General features: G+C 45.2%; 1 protein-coding gene across 2 annotated transcripts in view; it reads left to right on the top strand.

Moving 5' to 3' along the window:
- The window catches only part of FCHSD2 (FCH and double SH3 domains 2), a 136,707-nt gene that overhangs the window by 105,842 nt on the left and 8,722 nt on the right, over positions 1 to 22,143 (top strand). For both annotated transcript variants that reach the window (XM_035116187.3, XM_035116186.3), the window contains 5 exons: positions 9,839 to 10,000; positions 16,818 to 16,952; positions 18,898 to 18,981; positions 19,100 to 19,277; positions 20,589 to 20,809. In XM_035116187.3, coding sequence (XP_034972078.1) covers positions 9,839 to 10,000; positions 16,818 to 16,952; positions 18,898 to 18,981; positions 19,100 to 19,277; positions 20,589 to 20,809 — 780 coding nt within the window. The remainder of the gene's footprint in view (positions 1 to 9,838; positions 10,001 to 16,817; positions 16,953 to 18,897; positions 18,982 to 19,099; positions 19,278 to 20,588; positions 20,810 to 22,143) is intronic.

Raw genomic sequence — 22,143 nt, 5'->3', positions numbered from 1 at the left:
TTGGGTACAAATTGCCACTGGAAAGGAAAGTTTTTTATTATTATTATTTTTTAAAAAACTTCCCCATGCTTTACCAACTAACATTTATCTGAGTCGAGTCTGTGTCTTGCCAGTAACAGTTCTCTTTTAACTGATCCTCAATCATGCTTCACATGTGCTGTCCTCTCTGAAATCCTGCACCCTTTGTCTCTCTCTCTCTCTCTCTCTCTCTCTCTCTCTGTGTGTGTGTGTGTTGCACCTCAGTGCCTGGGCCTATCTTTCAGCCTCCTGGCGTTGGCATATTTTCTGCTGCTAACTTTTCACCTCAGTGCCGACTTGCGCGTGGTTTTCAGCACATTATTAATAGAGTCTAAAATTAACCTAGTCTGTTTTGGGGAGAAAAATGAGGAAATCAATGAGAAAATGCTTTCACACCTTCAGTAAAGCAAAGCAGTTGTTGCCGTCATGTGCCTTAGTGCAGAAAACCTTTGTGAGGGAGGAGGAGAGTTCGAAAGTATCAAACGTCGACTTTTCCCCTCAAAAAAGAACGCAAGGGCCCTGCTTGGAACAGGCCAAAGAATCTGGTTCCACATGCTGCCAAGAAGCCCATAAGCAGGTCAGAAAACAAGGTGTTTTTTTTACTGTTTTTGCAAATTGGTTGCGAACGTCCACCGTGCCTCTGTTTCTTTTTTTGTTGGCATCCATCTGTCTCGAGAGACAATGGAGTGCACCTCCAGGGGTGAAGTCAAACTGCTGGAGAATCGCAGCGACTGCTGTGGCTGCAGAGACTGGTAGCTTGTAACTGCTGCCTCCTGCATTGCTTTTGCTGCTTTAACAGCACGAAAGTGACCTCTCTGGGATTCAAGCCTGCGCAGTGTGTATGGAGGTCTCCTGGGCTGCCCAGACAACAAGGCCCACCTCTCGGCCGCACTGATGGAGGTCCAAAGGAGAGCAAGACATTTGGCACCAGCTTGGCTGCAGGAGTTGCCGGAATTATTTATATGATGTTAGCTGCTATGAGCCTGGCTCCAGCCGGGGAGGGCGGGAGTACAAATAGATGATGATGATGATGATGATGATGATGATGATGATGATGATGATGGATTTGTGTAGGGTTTACTCCCTAGCCTTTTCTTCTCCCGAAGATGTCCCATAAGGCAGTTGGTACGGGTTTTTCCTCCGGGTTTACTCCCATAGCCTTTCTCAGGAATGGGTATAGCTGCAAGGCATTAGGTTCAGAGTTTTCCTTCTCCTAGGTGGGCTCACTTCCCAGGTTGACGAGCCCCATCTGCCCCCGCATTTCCCTCTATATCATGTGCAGAAACTGCCTTCTTGACTGTGGGACCCTCTTTTGGTCTCATCCACTCTGCCGGAGCCTGTCTTCCCATGCAAAAGCTCCTAAGCTCACTGAGGGTTTGAGACCCTCACCTGGTTTAGCTGGTCAGTCGAAGCCGGGCTGGGGTTTTATCCCCCTTTCAGTACATTACTGCTTTTTATCTTCCAGTGTAGATCATGGTTTCTATGGCAGCCCTTTTTCGTTGCACGAGTTTTGGGAGTGTTTGCCTCCCATGTGCAGTCATAAAAATGCAGCATGCTGAGTAAACCTTATTTGTGTTGTAATAAATGGGTTTCCACCAAAGCTGTCATGAGTTACCTGCTAACTTGTGGAACAAGTAAATATTTGTAAGGGGAAATGGCTGGAAAAGTCCACTGCAGCACTTGCAAAACAGCTGCTAGTAGCTGTTTATGGTTGTACTTTATTTTGTTTCTGCATAGTGCTGTTTTTCTGCATGAATCTGCTCAGACAAAATAATGAACCGTCTTGCTTTTTGTGAAGTACTCTGCTTCCCATAGTTTACTATTTAGGCAAATCCAGGCTTAACAGAATTTCAGGTGTTATTTTTCTGCTAGTAAATCATCTCCTAGGAATGTTGAACTGAGTCGTGTTACTGGTCAATTATGTTCAGAGACGCACATGCCTAAAATTAGATGTCCCATCTCACCAAAGCCAAAATACTGCTTTTATGAAATCTGCTTTTAAAACATTCCAAAGAGCCTTGCTGCATTAAGTAGCTAAAAACCATGTGCTCACCTGTACATTGATGGGGGAGTGTTGCTTTGCAAAGCTTCTTTGATCAGAAGCTAAGGAGTAGCATCCGGTTAATTGACTTGGCTATGTTGATTTTTCACTAAATTCCAGAGCATAATGACAGTTAACATTTCCTGTGAATGGTGACCTTCACCAAACTTGGATACAAATTATAGCATCGATGCAAAAGTAACTAAACTAACATCACACACCAGATGATAGAAGGCCTGGCAAAATCTTGCCTGGAGACTGCTTTTTAGAAAACAAACACCCCCTGTTACTGCTTACGCACAAGTTTATATTGTGCAACATTCACTTAGCAATCTTGTGTGTATCCGTATATTTTAATAAATCACTAAGTGCAGGAAGCCAGTTCATGTTTCTTTCAGATAATCCCTTCAGAAAAGCTGAAGAGCTCTGCCGTGCCGTTCTATCCCTGCTCCGGCTTCTGGAAGTTATCCATGTGGCTTTTGCACACGTCAGCATCCCTTTCCAGCTCTGGGAAACAATTTCCCCTCTCCTGAACATTTGCCATCGCATATCTGCCCCACAGCACTGCTGGAACAGGCCTTCAGCACCTATTTTGCTGTTTTGTGCTGATGTGCTGGAATAGACAATGGAATATTGTGTCCTAAGGACTTAAATCAGCTGGTGCAGTAGTTTTTAGCATTCACTTGCAATGCAGGGTTGGGCAACCTGCAGTCCTCAGCCTAATTCCAAACGCAGTCTGCAAGCGATCGGTTCAGGCTCGTGGCAGCAGCAGCAGCCTGTCCATCGCCCCACAGCTTGCTGGGCAGGAAGGTAGGGATGTGGAAAGAAAAGGGTGTGGGGACACACTGGCCACTGTGATCTATGGCAGGTTACCCTCCAAGAAAGACCCTCTGCAGAAGAAAGGTTGCTGCTGTTGTCCTATGATCCTTAGTCTTTTGCACTGAAACCTCTGGGGAGACCCAAAACTGCAAGGGGCTTAGTTGTATCGGGGGTTATGCAGTAGCAAGGTGAATAATAGATTTTATGAAAGCCCATTTGTGTAGGAAAAAATTATTGCAAATCAGGTTGGTCCATCTAGCCCAGTGCTGTCTGCACTGACATGCAGTGACTCCCAAGGGTTTCAGGTGAGGGTCTTTTCCCGTGGATGCCTGGGAATAAACCTGGGACCTGCAGAGCAGGTGGTCGGTCACTGAGCTGCAACCTCCGCACCGTGACCGATCTTTTCCCGCAAGGCACAGCTTGATTATGCAGATTATTTGGGACAAATTCTGGCATTTGTGCAGAGCAAAGGCAAGCGCTGCCAGTGCTCCAGGTGGACTGGGAGCAGCCGCCGAGACCACATAACACCGGTCTTGAAAGACCTACATTGGCTCCCAGTATGTTTCCGAGCACAATTCAAAGTGTTGGTGCTGACCTTTAAAGCCCTAAACGGCCTCGGTCCTGTATACCTGAAGGAGCGTCTCCACCCCCATCGTTCTGCCCGGACACTGAGGTCCAGCTCCGAGGGCCTTCTGGCAGTTCCCTCCCTGCAAGAAGTGAGGTTACAGGGAACCAGGCAGAGGGCCTTCTCGGTAGTGGCACCTGCTCTGTCGAATGCCCTCCCACCAGATGTCAAAGAGAACAACAAGTACCAGAATTTTAGAAGACATTTGAAGGCAGCCCTGTTTAGGGAAGCTTTTGATATTTGATGGATTACTGTACTTTAATATTTTGTTGGAAGCCGCCCAGAGTGGCTGGGGAAACCCGACCAGATGGGCAGGGTATAAATAATAATATGTTGTTGTTGTTGTTCTTGTTGTTAAATAATATGTTGTTGTTGTTGTTGTTGTTGTTGTTGTTGTTGTTGTTTGCCTGAGAAGAAGCAGTGGAATCTTCTGCAAAGTGCAGGGGGGGGGGCGTCCATAGAAGGTGCATTAGGATTATTGGAGAGGACTGTAGCTCACTGGCACAGGATATGCTTTACTTCAAAAAGTCCTCAGGTTCATTTTCCAGGTAGTTCTGGGGAATTCTCATGCCTGAAGCTCCGGAGAACAGCTGCCAACTAGTTCAGTTGACAGTACTGAACTAGATGAACCCAAAGGTCTGACTTGTGGCTTCCTATGTAGATGGTGAGAGAAATGAAGTCTTCTACAGTCTGGCCCTAAGGGAGGTAACAGAACTGACGGTAGCTCACTGTGAATTGTTTGCAAAGCATATTGAGGATAAAGTTGCTTGCATCCACTTGGGACCTTGGCTCCATCGTTACAGCAGATGAACCTCAAGAGGTGTCCATAGCACTGTCTAGTCGTATTACATTGGATGAGTTTCTGTTAGTAATGCTCAAAGGCATGGACAAGGTGCTTTGATCGGTCAGGATGACCGCATTGCCCTTGCTTCAGCTGGTAGCCCAGCTGCGCCCCTCTCTGGACAGGGATAGGCTAACATCCTCTGAAGACAGTTCAGAAACTTCAGCTGGTGCAGAATTCAGTGGCCAGGTTGCTCACCAGGTTAAGACTGTTTAGAGTACTGTATATAATGCCAATCCTGGCCTGACTACACTGGCTGCCAATTAGTTTCCGGGGGCCCAATTAAAAGTCCTGGTTTTGACCTATAAAGGCTTAAATGGCACTGGACCACAATACGTCAAGGACCCATTTGAACCTACCCAGACCCTGAGATCATCCTCTCAAGCCCTTCTTCATTTGCCTCCTCCACGAGAGGTCTGGAGGGTGACCTTTTCTGTGGTGGCTCCCTGTTTGTGGAATGCTCTCCCCAGGGAAAATTTGCAGCGCTTTGGCTAATTAAATGATTTATGGCCTTTTAAAGTAGGGAAGGAGGTATTGGTTTTGATTGTAACTATGGTGTGTATTTTTCAGCTTTTAAAAATGTAAACAACCCTGTGATCCTCGGATGAAGGGCAATATAATTTTTATAACAACAACAACAACAACAACAACAACAACAACAACAATATTCCTTGGCACATGGGTCAGTGTAGAAAAGATTACCTCAGGATAGAAAGTTGTGAGAAATAATGCATTAAACTAAGACTTTAGAAAATCAGACTGGGGAGGTCTAATTTCTTGTAGACAATGAAATGCATTTTTTAATTTTTATTTTGATTGAAAATGGAACAGGGTAGACTAGAATTGCTGGTGGAGAATCTCTCCACCTCCTTGCGAGCTCATTCTCCTCTTACTTCATGAAAGCTTCAAAGTACAAACAAAACAAAAAAAATTCCTTCCAGTAGCGCCTTAGAGACCAACTAAGTTTGTCATTGGTATGAGCTTTCGTGTGCATGCACACTTCTTCAGATACCTGTTTGTGTTCAGAGTACAGTGGTTCCTCGACTTACGAATTTAATCCGTTCCAAATGCACATTCGTAGGTCGAAAAGTTTGAAAGTCGAAAAAAAGCGGTTTCCCATAGGAATGCATTGGAAACGGAAAAATTCGTAAGTCGAGTAAACCGCATCTAAAATTCGTAAGTCGAAAAAACCCCATCTAAACCGCAACAGTTTTCCTTTTGGATGTTGAAACAAACGTAAGCGGCAGCCATTTTTTCCCATTAGTAACTCGGAATTTCGTAAGTCGAGTACTTCGTAAGTCAAGGGACCACTGTGCAGTAATTGTTAATGTTACATGTTCTGTCCAGAAATGTTTCATCTTAACAGGTCAGGATGCAATGTAACTATTGTTACTGTTTTCCTTTCCTTCTGGAACAGATTTTTCTGCTTCTGTTGCAAACTCATGATTCTGAGAATTATGCTGACAGGGAAGGGCAGTTTAGACTGTTTCCTTGTAACGTGCTTCATTATTTTAACTCATTACCCTGAGGTACCCTTAATAACAGGAAAGAGTGACAGGCCCCATAATAGACCAATGTGGGCTCACCTTGAACTGACTGGGCAACCTCTCGTCTTCTGGCCCGAATTCAGGGTGCTGATACTTTCCTTTAAAGCAAGTTTGGGAAAAGTGCGACCCACCAGAGCCATTGGGTCACAGCTCCCACCTCACTCATTGTTGGCCAAGCTTAGCAGGGGCTGATGGGAGTTGGAGTCATAGCAACATTTGGATGGGCACAGATACGCCCCCTCCTTGCTTTAAAGCTTGGATTGGCCTTGTCCTGATATATTTGAAGGGTGTGCCTTCACCAGTGTGATCCTTCCCACTATTTGAGATTTGAGGTTCAGGCATGCTCTGCTGGAGCATGCGGCAGGCAGCGCTTTCTCTGCGGTTGTTCCCACGCCCTGGGTTGCCATCTTCAGTGAGAGATGTGGGTGACCTCCCTGCTAGCTTTTTAGCTTTAAGTGGAGGTTGTTTCCACTGTTTCCACAACAACCCTGCTGCCAACATGACGGCTTCCGCTGATGGAGCTTGCATTTTTATACTTGGGTTTTATACTGATTGTGCCATTTTGTAAGGGGTGTTGAAAACTGTGTTTCTGTGGTGGAAGTGCGTTGGTTCTTCCCCACCTGAGGTACCACTTCTCCTAGTAGATTATCAATCTTGCGCATGCACGGAAGAGACCAGCCACGTTCTCACCCTGCGGCAATGCAGCTCCCCATAACTTGGTCCGTGGGTCAGGATGCACATGCAGTGGTCTCTTACCGCTTCCTTGTTTCCTCTTCCTGTCTTCGATTGGATCCTCGGCTTCTTAATACGAGTAGTTACAGGTAGGTAGCTGTGTTGGTCTGACATAGTCAAAACAAAATTAAAAAATTCAGTAGCACCTTAGAGACCAACTAGGTAAGTTTGTCATTGGTATGAGCTTTCGTGTGCATGCACACTTCTTCAGATACAGTGAAACAGAAGTCACCAGACCCTTATATATAGTGAGAGGGTGGGGAGGGGTATTACTCAGAAGGGTGGTGGGAATGGGTGATTGGCTAATAGGAGTGGTAAACCTGTGGACGACTGTTAACGACTGCAATGGGAAAAAGCAAGGGGTGAGATGGCTAAAAATAGCTTTATCATGTATAATAAGATGAGAATCCAATGTCTCTATTCAGACCAGGTCTCTCCATGGTTTTAAGTTTGATAATAAGTTGCAATTCAGCAACTTCTCTTTCCAGTACCTGAAGAAGTGTGCAGGCACACGAAAGCTCATACCAATGACAAACTTAGTTGGTCTCTAAGGTGCTACTGGAAGGATTTTTTTAAAAATATTTTAATACGAGTTGAAGGCAAACAGTGTGTGGGAACGCGTTCGCTGCCGCATGAGAGAATTTTGATGCCCGTGAGAATCGGCATCTGTGGCATTAAATCATTAATCTGATGGTTCAACGATAAGCAACGTTGCCTGAGTGGCTGTGACACAGAAACCTTTTCCTGGTTCAGTAGCCTTGCTCTTTCCCACAGAATCCCTGCCCTCAACTCTTGCTCCCATCATCCCCTCCCCTCTTCCCTCCGTCCAGTCCTTAATAGGAGTATAACCTTTTTTCTTTTTTTTCTTTACATGGTGTATTCCAGTGTTTTAGGTTGCTGTTCTTGTTGAAAAATACATGCTTATCACTGTCAGGCCTTGCAAATTGGGGTCAATGAAATGGGAAGCTCTCCCCCCCCCCCCCCGATTCAAGGGCAATCTACTATGAAGTCTGCTTCCCACGGAATGTTCAAGCGATGCTGGATCGGTCTCTTGAGTCACTTCCTTGTCTAAATCATCACATGGAAAGAGTTGCTGTTGCTGTTTCTTACTATTTCTGGAAGGGGTGGTGGGCACTGGCAAGCTGCTCCCAAACCAGCAGTATACCTTTAACCCTTGTGCAGACATCGTGCCGCCACATGTCGGATTTGATGGGGATCGTTCCCCGCCTCACCTGACATCTGTGAATGGTGCTCTTCTCTCCTGTAGTGAAGATCACACAAATAGGATCCTCTTTTGATAATCTCTAGGCTTCTGCTTGGGGCTTGGGCTTTTGCTAAAGGTAGTGGTATGTTATAGGGTTCACAGTTTGCTCTCTGTGGGAACCCTTCGTTTTTGTTTCGTGGGTAAATCAAGGTGGTATATAGGGAGCGACAACAACACTTATGCAACTTTCATCAGGGAAAGAACCCTGAGGTTTTCTGGAATAGCATTTCTGTTGAAATACAATGGGTGCCTCACTTTCTGGAAGCAGATTTGAGAGAAGAGAAACTTCAGGTCCTTCCAGACTGCTTTGCTGTATCTAAAGTTTCGAAAGAGATGTGGTTGTAGGACTGGCAGTGAGCAATGAGATGGGTACAGTAATGTGTGAAAATTCTTCCTTAGTCTTTGAGTTTGAAAAGCAAGGGATGTTTGCTCTCTTCTGCTTTCCGTATAGTTTCCGAAGCTTTTAACACTTTGCTCTAAGGTTTTGACAGCATTTGAAACTTCCTTACATTGAGATCAGGCTATTTGTCCATCTAGGCAAGTAATGGCAGCTTCTCTCCACAGTCTTAGGCACACACAGAGAGGTCTTCCCCAGCCGTACTATAGAGTTCCTTTTAGCTGGGACGTACCAGAGAGTCAACACAGACCCTCTGTATGCAAATCATATTCTTAACCACTGAACTGAAGCCCTCAAACAACCAGCAGATCTCAGAATTCTGAGCTTGTATTATTCAGCTTTTATTTTTCTATATGCAGGGGAGTTTCACAGAGCTATTTTTTACGAGCTACCTTCAAACCAAACAACAACTGATAGTAAATGTGTAAGTCCAAAAGGGTGAATGTGCAGAGTTGTGATCTGTACATCTCCCCCTGCACACACTGCTTTATTTGTATTGTAACATACTTTTGAATCATATGATGAAGGGCAATGTAGAAATCATTTTCTGAATAAATACAGTATTTTGACAAATGCTTCCATAACTCTGTACAGATGCTGCAGAATGAAATTTATTTATTCGATTTCTATCGCTCCCCATCTCCCTTTAGTTGCAATTCCTGCATTGCCGGGGGTTAACTTGATGACCCTCGGGGCCCCTTGTAACTCTGCAACTCTGTGATTGCCAAAGGAGCCCAGAGTGGCAAGCAACCAAGCAGGAGAACAAAACAATAAATAAAAGACTTATTTAAATCAGCCCTTTAAAAGCAGTCACACACCCTCTCAGCTAATCATTTCAAGATTACCAGGGACAGTCTCTTTCAGCCATCAAATGCCTGAATGAACAGGAGTGTTTTTAAATTCCTCCTGAATGCTAATAATGAGGGAGGCAGGTGCAGCTCACCAAGGAGGGTGTTCCACAAAAGGTGGAACTGCCACCATTAAGGCTCTGTTACGGGTCAGCGCCACTCCGCACTGGCACCGCGGACAGGACCTTTGCTGCTGGTAAAGGGACCCCTGACCATTAGGTCCAGTCATGACCGACTCTGGGGTTGCGCGCTCATCTCGCATTATTGGCCAAGGGAGCCGGCGTATACCTTCCAGGTCATGTGGCCAGCATGACAAAGCCACTTCTGGCAAACCAGAGCAGCACATGGAAACGCCGTTTACCTTCCCGCTGTAGCGGTTCCTATTTATCTACTTGCATTTTGATGTGCTTTCGAACTGCTAGGTTGGCAGGAGCTGGGACCAAGCAACGGGAGCTCACCCCATCACAGGGATTCGAACCACCGACCTTCTGATCAGCAAGCCCTAGGCTCAGTGGTTTAGCCCACAGCGCCACCTGGGTCCCTTGCTGCTGATAGAAGGGCCCGAAATAGTGAGTGGGAGGAGGAACAACTCTTTTAGGTGCTTCGTTCAAAACCAGATCATCTTGCTGACGTCCGTCTTCCTCAAGCAAGTGCCTCAGGAAGTGCAAGGAGCCTAATTGCTTTCTCTCTTCCCTTCCGCCAACAGATAATAAAGCTGAAAGCAGAAGCTCGACTCGACCTTCTGAAGCAGATTGGGGTTTCAGTGGATACCTGGCTAAAAAGTGCAATGAATCAAGTCATGGAGGAACTGGAGAATGAGAGATGGGCCAGCCTCCCCACGGTGGCCAATAACGGCTCTTCGCACTTGGTACATTCCTCTTTGTGACGTTTGCCTTTCCCCCCTCTTTCCTTTTGAACCCTTAGTTATAGTCACGCATCCCTACAGTGCCCCTGCATCTCATCTGGTACTGCTTAAGTGGAACAGATAATTGTGGATTGTCAGTGGGTGTTAGAAACCATCAGAGGTGGCTGTTTCTAACTTCAGCCCAGCATATCCGTGAGTGGATATTCCAAATCAAAATGGAATAGAGGGCCACGCCAGTAACAGGAAAGATGGAAGAGGGATGCGCCGAAAGGCGTGGTTATGATTTAATAAGTATTTTGGCTATCTCTATACCAGGGGAATTTATGCGGCCAGTAGCTGGTGGCCAACTACACCTCCTTTTAATATATCATATGTGCACAGAGTGAGATCCAACATAGTGTGAGCAGGCTATTCATGCAGTGGGGCTTCTCTCTCTCCTTCCCCTTCAGCCCGCTGCCCACCCAAAATCTTCTCCAGGGGATTGGAAGGCTCTCCAGAGCAGATCTGAAGGCACACACAGGAGGCTGGAACGGGGAGAAGACAAACAGGGAGTCCTGCTGCTTAAGCAGATCTCTGCATATTATTAGGAGATGCACTTTTAATTCTAGCTCATTGCTGCACACATCGCCCCTTGAAGATAGCCAAAACATGTAAGGTACAATCTAGCAAAGACTTGTGAACCAGGCTTTTCCCTTGGCATATTATGAATTGCCTAGCAGACTTAGAGCCAGACGAGGTATGGCATTACTTGTGTTTTTTACTTGAGTTTATGTGGCTGTTTTGGCTTTTTTTCTTTAAAAGCCAGCACATGAGGGCCCATCATATTAGGAGGGTTTTAATTTTTATTTTATTTTTTTGCCCCCACCACATTTTCAGTCAGAAGTCTCATCCATTTTAATGGGGGAAGGAGTTCCCATCCATACCAACCGGAGCTTTCCTTCCATTGCAGATAGCAGACATTTAATTATATATAAATTTATCTATAGTTTTCATCTCTTTCAGGGTAAGTATTCCTTCAGTAGCACCTTAAAGACCAACTAAGTTTTTATTTTGGTATGAGCTTTCGTGTGCATGCACACTTCTTCAGATACACTTGAAACAGAAGCAACCAGACCCTTATATATATTCAGAGGGTGTGTGGGGGGGGGGTGATGGGAATGGGTGATGGGCTGTAAGAGTGGTAAACCTGTTGATGGCTGTTAACGACTGCTGATTACTGCAATAGGTCCTGCGGGGATAAAACAAGGGCTGAGGCTAAAGAAAGCTTGATCATGCATAATGAGATAACAGCCATCAACAGGTTTACCACTCTTACAACCCATCACCCATTCCCATCACCCCCCACCCCACCCTCTGAATATATATAAGGGTCTGGTTGCTTCTGTTTCAAGTGTATCTGAAGAAGTGTGCATGCACACGAAAGCTCATACCAAAATAAAAACTTAGTTGGTCTTTAAGGTGCTACTGAAGGATTTTTTATTATTTTGCTTCGACTCAGACCAACACGGCTACCTACCTGTAACTAGGGTAAGTATTGGTTTAAGTGTTTGCAAATTGCATTTCCATAACCGGTGCCGTAAACTCTGATATGTCCCCCCCCCCTTCCATCGAATTAGAAAGCTTGCTTCGGATTGCTTAGCACATCTGCTCCAACGCAGCCGAGCATTTCGTAGTCCAGACAAAGGTTTCACCATAAACTGCAAGCCGCAGGCACCTTGCTAAGCAATCCCCGTGAGGGGCATTTTTGTGGGAGAGATGGGTGCAGGAGAGAATAAGCACTCCTGCCCACGGACCAAGTCCTCCCATGGATGTGCTTCTTTCCTTGCCTCCCTTCCTGCCACATTCCTGTTATCACTGCTGTGGATCACTCTGGAAACCCCGCAAGGGTCCAGTGGGTTCTCTCAGCACCGTCCCTGACAGCTTTATTTCTGCAGGTGGTTATAATCAGAATTGCAAACCGAGGTCTAGATTCAAGTGGCGGTTGCAGCTGGTATCAAGGTGCACCTTTTCCCCCTTACATTTATATCACACCGTTCCTCAAAAGAGCTCAAGGTGACGCACTGGTCACTCTCATGCCTTTCCTCACAGCAACCCTACAAGAGCAGGTTGGGCTGAGAGAGGGACTGGCGCAAGGTGACTCACATGGCCGAATGGGGGTTTTGAACCCTGGTCTCCCAGCTCCTAGTCAGATACACAGCCTCCTACACCACACTGGATTGACAGGGCAATATTGGGGGGGAGGAAGAAAGCCACTTTCTTCCAAGGAGCTTACAGTATACATTTTGATGGTGGGTGGGTTGGGGGTTGGAAAGGATGCAGAGGCTAGGCTAAAGAGGAATATGAATGCGCACAAATGGATTTAAGTGAATTTGGGCTTTGTTTCTGTTGGGAAGAGGCCTGGGGGAGATTAAGCCTTAGATCTCTTTTCACCGCAACACAGAAAAAGAAACATCTCATTCCTCCAAGCAAGCTGCTTCCCCCCCCTCCTTTCATTTGGCTCCCCACTTCCCTTCCTGCTGCAAATCCTGGATTCTCCCCAACTCTCTTCGTCTGCCCAGTGCAGCATGCCAGCAGTTGGAACGGCATCTATAGCCGCTGCCAGTCTCTGACAAACTGGCAGATGCTGGAGTGTGGGAGGATAAAATCTAATTTCCATTTCCCCCCTTTGACACACAGTCCCTCCAGCCAGCTTCCTGGCTTGCCCTTGGCGAGCATGCTGAATTTAGCTAGAAGCTGGCGTTTTTTTTACAGCAGTTAAAGATGCGAGTTTCCAAAATAAAATTACCTAACTGTCTCATTCTTGCTCTCTGTTGTACATTCCCCCAGGGGCACGTGTGATTAAAAAAAACGACAACAGCAAAGCTATTTCTGCCATTCTTTACCAAACGTAGCTTAGCAAAGTGTTCTTTGCATTTGCATTTGTAGACCATTTATTTTAAGCAGTTCTTGACAGCTGTGTGCCGAACAAATCCTAAATAAGAGAATAGCGTCCCATCAGCTTGAAAGTTCAATATTTATCCTGTCAAAATGCTTACTAAAGAATCCGTTTCCAGAGGGGTAGTGTTGCAACAGCAGCAAAAGAGATGGTGGCGTTTTAAAAGCCAGCAAACTTACTATGGCATAAGCGTTCATGGACTATAGTCCAAGATTGTATGCTATTATAGAATCCATTTCCCAGCAGATACTCCTTTGGCCTGCCTTTGTAATTAAATGCGTAGAGAGGGATAATCTGACTGCACAAACAGCCCAAGTAGTCACTTGTGGCAGCAAAAACGTTTCCGTGTGCCAGTGAAGCAACACAAGACCTGGTGGATTTGAAGATCCCTTGCAGAAAGCACCGGAGCTCTCCAGTGGATCACGTGACACAGTTGTCTCAGGGCAGGGAAACCTCGTGTGTCATTGATCAGGTTGTGCAGACAGCAGCTTTTGTAATTTCATGTTACCTTTGCTAATACCGCCGAGGCCCCTTAGTTCTTCATCTACAGTAAGTCATTTTACTGTAGGCTCACTTTGAGGAAGCAGTGAAGGCTAGTGAGTTAGGCCCTGCCACCCCTTTCCAAGCTGGGCTGCTGCCAAGTTCTGCGGCTACAGCCAGGGCTCATTGGCACCTCACTACTCTAGCGGAATGACACCTAGAGAGGATGTAGTGGGAGAGGCGTGGAATTGTCCCAGGTGCTGATGCTTGCTTACTGTGTGTGGCAGATTGCTGCGGACGGCCAGCTTTCCCATATACTTGCACAGAAATGTGGGGAGGGGGAGGGTTGCCCTTTATGAACACATATATTCTTGCAGATTCATTTTAGAAAGATCAAGAGATCCAATTAAGAGCACCAAGCATACTTGGATTTGTTATTTACAGTTTTGAGTGTGGTTTCGGGAATTTTTCCACAATAGCAACTTCCTCCTCCCACCCTCAAAAATTGCAACTTATTCCAATTCTAGTTTTCCTATATCCTGAATACTGCTTGTTCCGCTTTGTGCATTGCACATTTAAGCTCCTCTCCTCCACCCTCCTCAAAATGTTTGTCGTTCACAAATGAGCATATTTTTAAATGAATGATATCCAAAGTTACTCCTGCTCTGAAAAGGCAATTGAAATAAATGAACTTAAGTCTATTCATTTTGGCGGGTCTCTAGGCTGTGCATGACTTCGGGTAGCTATCGCCCTGTGTTTTTAATTATAACAAAGGTGTCTGTAGGCACAATTTGGTTATGCTCCACGTTTTATATGACTACAGGCTGCTGAACTGGCAATAGCAATTGCAGCAGAGTGGAGCCAGCTTCTGGCTTGTGATATTTACAGGCTGGCAGCAGTTATATTGCACATTATATAAAATAAAATAAAATGCAGGCTTCCAATTTGTTGTTGCTGTTGTTTTTTTTAAAATATATATATTTGGTTTAGAATGTCCAGTACGCTTCCTATTCAATTACATCCTGCTAGCATTCTTTGATTTATGGATTTATTTCTTAAAATGTTTATTCTGCTTCAAAGTGATGTTTTTCGAAGCATGAGGAGGCAACTGGGGACTTGTTTACGCCCTGCTGGTTGGCATTTCTTTGCCATTCTGCTTGGGATTCCAGCCTCCCTGTGCAGAAGCAGTGGCTTCCAGGCTGTTTTGGAGCTGTGCATATGCTGTGCTGACACCCCACTGCTCAGCCTCACTCAGTCAAATACAGTCGCACCTTGGTTTTTGGAACAGCTTAGTTCCCGAACATTTTGGCTCCCAAAAGCCGCAAACCCGGAAGGGACTGTTCCGGGTTTGCGAACTGTTTTTGGAAGCCGAACGTCTGACGGGGCTTCCTGCTGCTGATCACGGTTTCCGAACGTTTTGGAAGTCGAACGGACTTCCGGAATGGATTCCATTCGACTTCCAAGGTACTCGTGTGCACACAGAGCCACTTCATAATGTCTGGGTGTGACTCTTAAAAATAATAATCATCATTTTGATTTGATTTTACAATACAAAATTATTTTTAAAAATTCAAACACATAAGCATAATTCCTCCGAATTCTCAGGACTTTCCCCCTCCCTGGAGTCCCGTTTTAAACTTTTAAAACTGCATCTTCTTCCACACTCTTAACTATTATATCAATGCATATTTTCCATGATAATTGTTACACTACAAGTGAGATCAAAATCCTGCCTGGCTCTTGTCACACCTCTTTCTTGACTTACCTGGGGACTGTTTCTCTATGGAATTGGGAGATAATGCCCACCAGAGTTAACCCTGCTGTTTGGTTTGCACGTTTACTTTTCCCTTGCATGAAATACAGAGGATTCAAGAGGCAGCAAATGTTGTCACCCTAGTTTCTGAATTAACCACTTTACATGCAACACCTTGGAGGCCGGTTAAATCTTTTTTGAACGACTGCATTGCATGCAAGCTGCTCAGCGTAGGTGATTGTGTAAAAGGGCCCTAAGTTGCTGCAGAATCCAGGCTCTTAGCACTGTTTTACAACAACAACAACAACAACAACAACAACAACAACAACAACAACAATTTATTATTTATACCCCGCCCATCTGGTTTCCCCAGCCACTCTGGGTGGCTTCCAACAGAAGAATAAAATAATCGATTAAACATCAAAAGCCTCCCTAAACAGGGCTGCCTTCAGATGTCTTCTAAAAGTCTGGTAGTTGTTTTTCTCTTTGACATCTGATGGGAGGGCGTTCCACAGGGCGGGTGCCACTACCAAGAAGGCCCTCTGTCTGGTTCCCTGCAACTTGACTTCTCGCAACGAGGGAACCGCCAGAAGGCCCTCGGCGCTGGACCTTACAAATTCATGTAAACCCAAAAGAGTCTCTTGGTTTAAAAAGGAGATCTCCAAATTCAGGACTTCCTGACCTAAAACTTCTCAGCCATTCAGGCATTTGGGGTCCATAAATTCATTGGATAAACTGTCAATTGCTTCTTCATGTGGAAAGGGGGGGGGTAATTAACATACAGTTGTCTTGAGGCCATATGGGATACAAAACTTGAAAGTGCTAGAGGTTTTGGCCCTAAGGGCTTAGAATGTGAAAGAATGAAGCATGCCTCCAGTTTTCAATTCAAGTCATGTTATAAGTCCTCCCAGATATCAGAGGTTCGGGAAAAGCTGGCATAAGGAAATGCAAAATAGAGCCATTTCTGTTTGCTGGCAGCACTCTGCACTGAAGTTGTCAGCAGTCACATTCCGTTCCTTTGAGGATGCCGAGCCAGGCTTGTCTGGAGAGAGTGGTTTCCAGGATTTTTCAATTGATGGGAGAAAAAGAGGAGATTTCTGTCTCTCTTTGTGCTACAGCCTCTCCCTACGTACAAAAAACCCAATGCTTTTCTCCATGGATGGTCAAACTGAGACATGGCAGGTCCTGCAAGTGACTTGGGGCTTCCGAACAGGAGGTGGGTGATTCACATGTGTGGCCATCAGAGAGGTTTGCCATCCACAAAGTAGTTCAGCTGCTTCTGTATGTAGAAGAGGGAAGGAGAAAGACACACGGAATTTCCATAGAAGGGAAGGAACACACAGGCCAACTTGTCGGTCGCTTTCTAACTCATTCATGGAAAAAGCGTACAAGTCAATTCACACCTTTTTCATTTGGTGCCTTTTTCATAACTGGCTGCACAGCTGGGATAATATCCAAGGGGGAATGAAATTATTTGGGCAGCAGTGGTGCCTAAACAGCTTCTTGGCAAATAATGTTGTTATCTCAACAGCTTGGTCCCCTTGCTACCTTTGCTTTTGGATCTTCACTTGGCAAGTGTCCTGCTGGTGTTCCCTTTAGGTTGTAGGTATAATTGTGACGGGTTTTTCCTCTTCCAATTTCTCTCCTATTAGCTAAATGTTGACATGGAAAAGGAAGAAGGGGAAGAGCTGGAAGATGGCATGGATGCTTTTGATGACAGCAGCTCCAGTCCTTCTGGTACGCTCAGAAACTACCCGTTGACCTGCAAAGTTGTTTACTCGTACAAGGTATGTAAAAGGGCGGGATCTCGTTGGTAAGCAAACGATCATACCGACTTTAACATCAATGACAGTGTGAAGCACTAGGTTTTGGTTAGAATGAATCCACTGGATTTGGAGGAAGGGACTGTTTTGCTCTGGCTCCTGAATGTGATGCTCAGGGACTACCTTTCAAGACAGTTCCCAAAGAGATTTCCAAAAGTGGGGAAAGCCATACTGGTTTTTTGGTTCTCCGCTATAGAGAATGAGGAACACAGAACTTCATTTTATAGAGCGGCTTCAAATCCAGAGAGCAGCATATAAACAGATCAGATTTTTTTAAAAATCTTTTTTATTTGATTTTACAAATATAAAATTATAACAGTCCAAATGCATATCCGTATATAGAGATTACTCAGAATCTCGCGACTTCCCCCCAACCCCGTCCATGGGTCCTGTTATCAAGATTTACAACTGCATATTTTTCCATACTCTATATTTTATGTCAATCCAAATTATGCATGGTATCCGTTACATTACAAGTGAAATTAAAATCCTGCTAATGTTTCCACCTGCTTGCAGTGGTTTCCTAGATAATGTTATAAATTTTCCCCATTCTTCTTTAAAAGTTTTTGTCCTCTTGGTTCCAGAGTTTTCCAGTCAGCTTTGCCATTTCAGCATAGACCATTCGCTTAGCTTGCCATTCCTCTCTGGTGGGGACTTGGTCTTCCTTCCATCTCTGGCAGATTTTTTTAATTTTTTTAATGACCAGGTTACAGATACAAGGTGAATTTGGGGGGGGGCATGCACATCCCGAGGAAATAGGTCTCTAGGAAGCATGATAATTAAGTGCACCTGGGAGAAGGTACTCTTTCAGTTGTGAATAGTTTTCAAGAAATCGCTTCAGGTGTAGCATAATCCATCCAGGGCGTGGCATCATTGATCCTTCTGCTGCTAAGATTAATAATAATAATGATGATAATAATAATAATAATAATAATAATAATAATAATAATAATAATAATTTATTATTTATACCCCGCCCATCTGGCTGGGTTTCCCCAGCCACTCTGGGCGGCTTCCAACAGAAATATTAAAATACACTAATTTCTTAAAGATTAAAAGCTTCCCTAAACAGGGCTGCCTTCAGATGTCCTCTAAAAGTCTGGTAGTTGTTTTTCTTTTTGACATCTGGTGGGAGGGCGTTCCACAGGTCGGGTGCCACTACCGAGAAGGCCCTCTGCCTGGTTCCCTGTAGCTTTGCTTCTCGCAGTGAGGGAACTGCCAGAAGGCCCTCGGCACTGGACCTCAGTGTCTGGGCAGAGCGATGGAGGTGGAGGCGCTCCTTCAGGTATACTGGACCGAGGCCGTTTAGGGCTTTAAAGGTCAGCACCAACACTTTGAATTGTGTTTGTAAACATACTGGGAGCCAATGCAGGTCTTTCAAGACCGGTGTTATGTGGTCTCGGTGGCTGCTTCCAGTCATCACTCTAGCTGCCGCATTCTGGATTAATTGCAGTTTCTGGGTCACCTTCAAAGGTAGCCCCACATAGAGCGCATTGCAGTAGTCCAAGCAAGAGATAACTAGAGCATGCACCACTCTGGCGAGACAGTCTGCAGGCAGGTAGGGTCTCAGTCTGTGTACCAGATGGAGCTGATAAACAGCTGCCCTGGACACAGAATTGACCTGCGCCTCCATGGACAGCTGTGAGTCCAAAATGACTCCTAGGCTGCGCACCTGGTCCTTCAGGGGCACAGTTACCCCATTCAGGACCAGGGAGTCCCCCACACCTGCCCGCCTCCCTTCCCCCACAAACAGTACTTCTGTCTTGTCAGGATTCAACCTCAATCTGTTAGCCGCCATCCAACCTCCAACCGCCTCCAGGCACTCACACACATTGACCCATTACAAGTTGTGTTTTCCTGAGCCTTAGTATCTATATGCCAATATATTTATCGCTCTCCTTCACCACAGGCTTCCCAGCCAGACGAGTTAACCATTGAGGAACATGAAGTTTTGGAAGTTATTGAAGATGGAGATATGGAAGATTGGGTAAAGGTATAATTTTGCTTTTCCTGTCGTTGTGGCATGTTGAATGGGCCGTGGAGGGTGGTAGGTTGCCCCTCCATCCATTTGCCCCCTTCTCTTAAGCCTTTCATTTTCTCAACTCCCGCAGGCACGGAATAAGTCTGGCCACGTGGGCTACGTCCCAGAGAAGTACCTGCAGTTCCCCACTTCCAACAGTCTCCTGAGCATGTTGCAATCACTGGCGGCGTTGGACAGTCGGTCTCACACTTCTAGTAATTCAACGGAAGCCGAGCTGGTCTCAGGGAGCCTCAACGGAGACTCCAGCGGTGAGTGCCAGCAAATTCTGGTGTTCTGCGATGAGCTCCAGTCCTTCAGGGGGCGAACGTTTATTCCATAAGTTTTGAGTCGCGCTCTTTTACTACTCAAAGGCAGCTTGCAGGTTGATTAAAAAACGCCATGGATAAATGGAAGCGATGTTTAAGAACAAATTCGATTGCCGAACAATAAATGGTACATAACACTATCAAACCTATAGTTACGTAAATTCAACTAACAAATATACCCACAACGTAACTGGCTGTGTTTAACATTGTGAATTCTTTATACAGTAAATAAACATACCCCTTCAATTAAGTAGGAGCAATTAAAGACCAACATTTGAACAGGAAATACAAATAGATCAGTTCTTATATACGTAATGTCCCAATAGAAGCTTTTTTTTGCGTTCCACATATGTCTTTACGAATGCAAGTGTCAGACGCGACAACTTTAAGAAGCCGTACTTGCAGAAAATGAACTTTTTCTTTGTAATGTTCAACATATGCCTTTGCAAAGTATAGTTGCATACAGACGTGCATACTATGCTGGCGAAGCCTGGCAGGGCAAAACAAGGTATTATTCCGGGAATCCTTGTCTTAAGCTCTTTCGTCTGATACTTGCATACAGCAACTATATTTTGTAAAGTCATATGTTAAGATCTTTCCTATCTTTTGTCTGATACCTGCATACAGCAACTGCATATAACAACTATACTTTGCAAAGGCACATTGTGGGTGTTATTGAAAGATAAACAGTAGCCCATTGTGGGTGTTATTGAAAGATAAACAGCAGCCCAAATGATCCGTAAACCTCTCCCCACAAGCACCGCCATTGTCCAGCTTTTGTCACAGGCGGAAAACTTGCCTAGTTACAGGTAGGTAGCCGTGTTTGGTCTGATGGTATCTGAAGAAGTGTGCATGCACATGAATACCAATGACAAACTTAGTTGGTCTGTAAGGTGCTGCTGGAAGGATTTTTTTTTGAAAACTTGCCTGTTTAATATATGACTCCAAAGTGATCATTTTAGCCTGCTGCTTGAATATTTTTGTTGCATTCTGTAACCCGTTTTGGGATCATAAACTAATGAAGGGCAGGATAGAAATTGAAGTAATAAGTAAATAACAAAACCAGCACACTCAGCCACTTGCAAAACTGCTTTTTACATATGACCCCTCAAAGTCATCTAGCTGTGCTGGGAAGAGCTCCAGGAGCTACCCTTAGGATTCCAGCAGAAACTGATCTAGGAAGAACATTTAGCCAAAATACATTTCAAACCTTGTCAAATTTTTGTATCATGATATTTGCCATTTCTTTCCCAGTATGTTTTGTAAAAGCACTTTATGATTACGAGGGGCAGACAGACGACGAACTGTCCTTCCCAGAGGGAGCGATAATCCGGATCTTGAACAAAGAAAACCAGGATGATGATGGCTTCTGGGAAGGGGAGTTCAACGGATGTGTCGGGGTCTTCCCATCCGTACTAGTAGAAGAGCTAACAGCCTCGGAAAACGGAGAGATTCAGTGCGTTGTGGATGCTCAGGTATGGGAAGAATTTTGCCCGTGTCCTGAATGGGCATGCATGGGACTGGACAAAGGCTTGGTCAGCCACAATGTAATCAGCAATTGCCACATTTCCCCTGTTCCACTAGACAGTTGTGCTTTTCAGAGAGTGCCCTTAACGCTGTAACAAAGGCAGGCAAGTATCTTGGAGCTAATCTCTTCCTTCCCTCGTTCAGGAGCCAGGTGGCATACTGCTTTAACACTGGCAAACTTTGATTGCTGCAGTTTTTTCGAAAAGGTCTGCTTGCAGCAATCCACACAGTGACACGTCCAGCAGAGGTGTAATATTTGAAAGAAGCTCCACCTCTCCTAAAACAAAAGTTGCTCCCCGCCCCCACTCATTTTAGCAGGGGACCCCATGAAAACCCATTTCTGAACCCCTGCTAAAAAAGAAGGGGGGGGAATTCTGGGCTGCATCAATAGGAGTATAGCATCTAGATCAAGGGAAGTAATAGTACCACTGTATTCTGCTCTGGTCAGACCTCACCTGGAGTACTGTGTCCAGTTCTGGGCACCACAGTTCAAGGAGGATACTGACAAGCTGGAAGGTGTCCAGAAGAGGGCAACCAAAATGGTCAAAGGCCTGGAAACGATGCCTTATGAGGAACGGCTTAGGGAGCTGGGTATGTTTAGCCTGGAGAAGAGAAGGTTAAGGGGTGATATGATAGCCATGTTCAAATATATAAAAGGATGTCATATAGAGGAGGGAGAAAGGTTGTTTTCTGCTGCTCCAGAGAAGCGGGCACAGAGCAATGGATTCAAACTACAAGAAAGAAGATTCCACCTAAACATTAGGAAGAATTTCCTGACAGTAAGAGCTGTTTGGCAGTGGAATTTGCTACCAAGGAGTATGGTGGAGTCTCCTTCTTTGGAGGTCTTTAAGCAGAGGCTTGACAGGCATATGTCAGGAATGCTTTGATGGTGTTTCCTGCTTGGCAGGGGGTTGGACTGGATGGCCCTTGTGGTCTCTTCCAACTCTATGATTCTATGATCTTTTAACAGGTGATGCCAATGCAAATGTTCTGTAAGCCGCCCAGAGTGGCTGCGGAAACCCAGCCAGATGGGTGGGGCATAAATAATAAAATTATTGTTGTTAATAACAACAACAACAACAACAACACCTTCCTGATCCAGGAAGTGGTTTGCATCAGAATCATCTGCTAAAAATGGGGGAGGGACTTTGTTTTAGCAGTGGGTTGCAAGGTGCTTTGAAATCCTGAATGTCATTGTGACATCAAGTGATGGGCAGTTGGGCAGCTCCCTCCACCAATCAAATTTGACCTGTGATGCCAACCTCGATGAGAATCTGGCCTG

This window comes from Zootoca vivipara, chromosome 4, assembly GCF_965207765.1.
Source record: "Zootoca vivipara chromosome 4, rZooViv2.hap1.1, whole genome shotgun sequence".
NCBI classification, from domain to species: Eukaryota; Metazoa; Chordata; class Lepidosauria; order Squamata; family Lacertidae; genus Zootoca; species Zootoca vivipara.
This window is presented reverse-complemented; position numbering and strand designations above follow the sequence as displayed.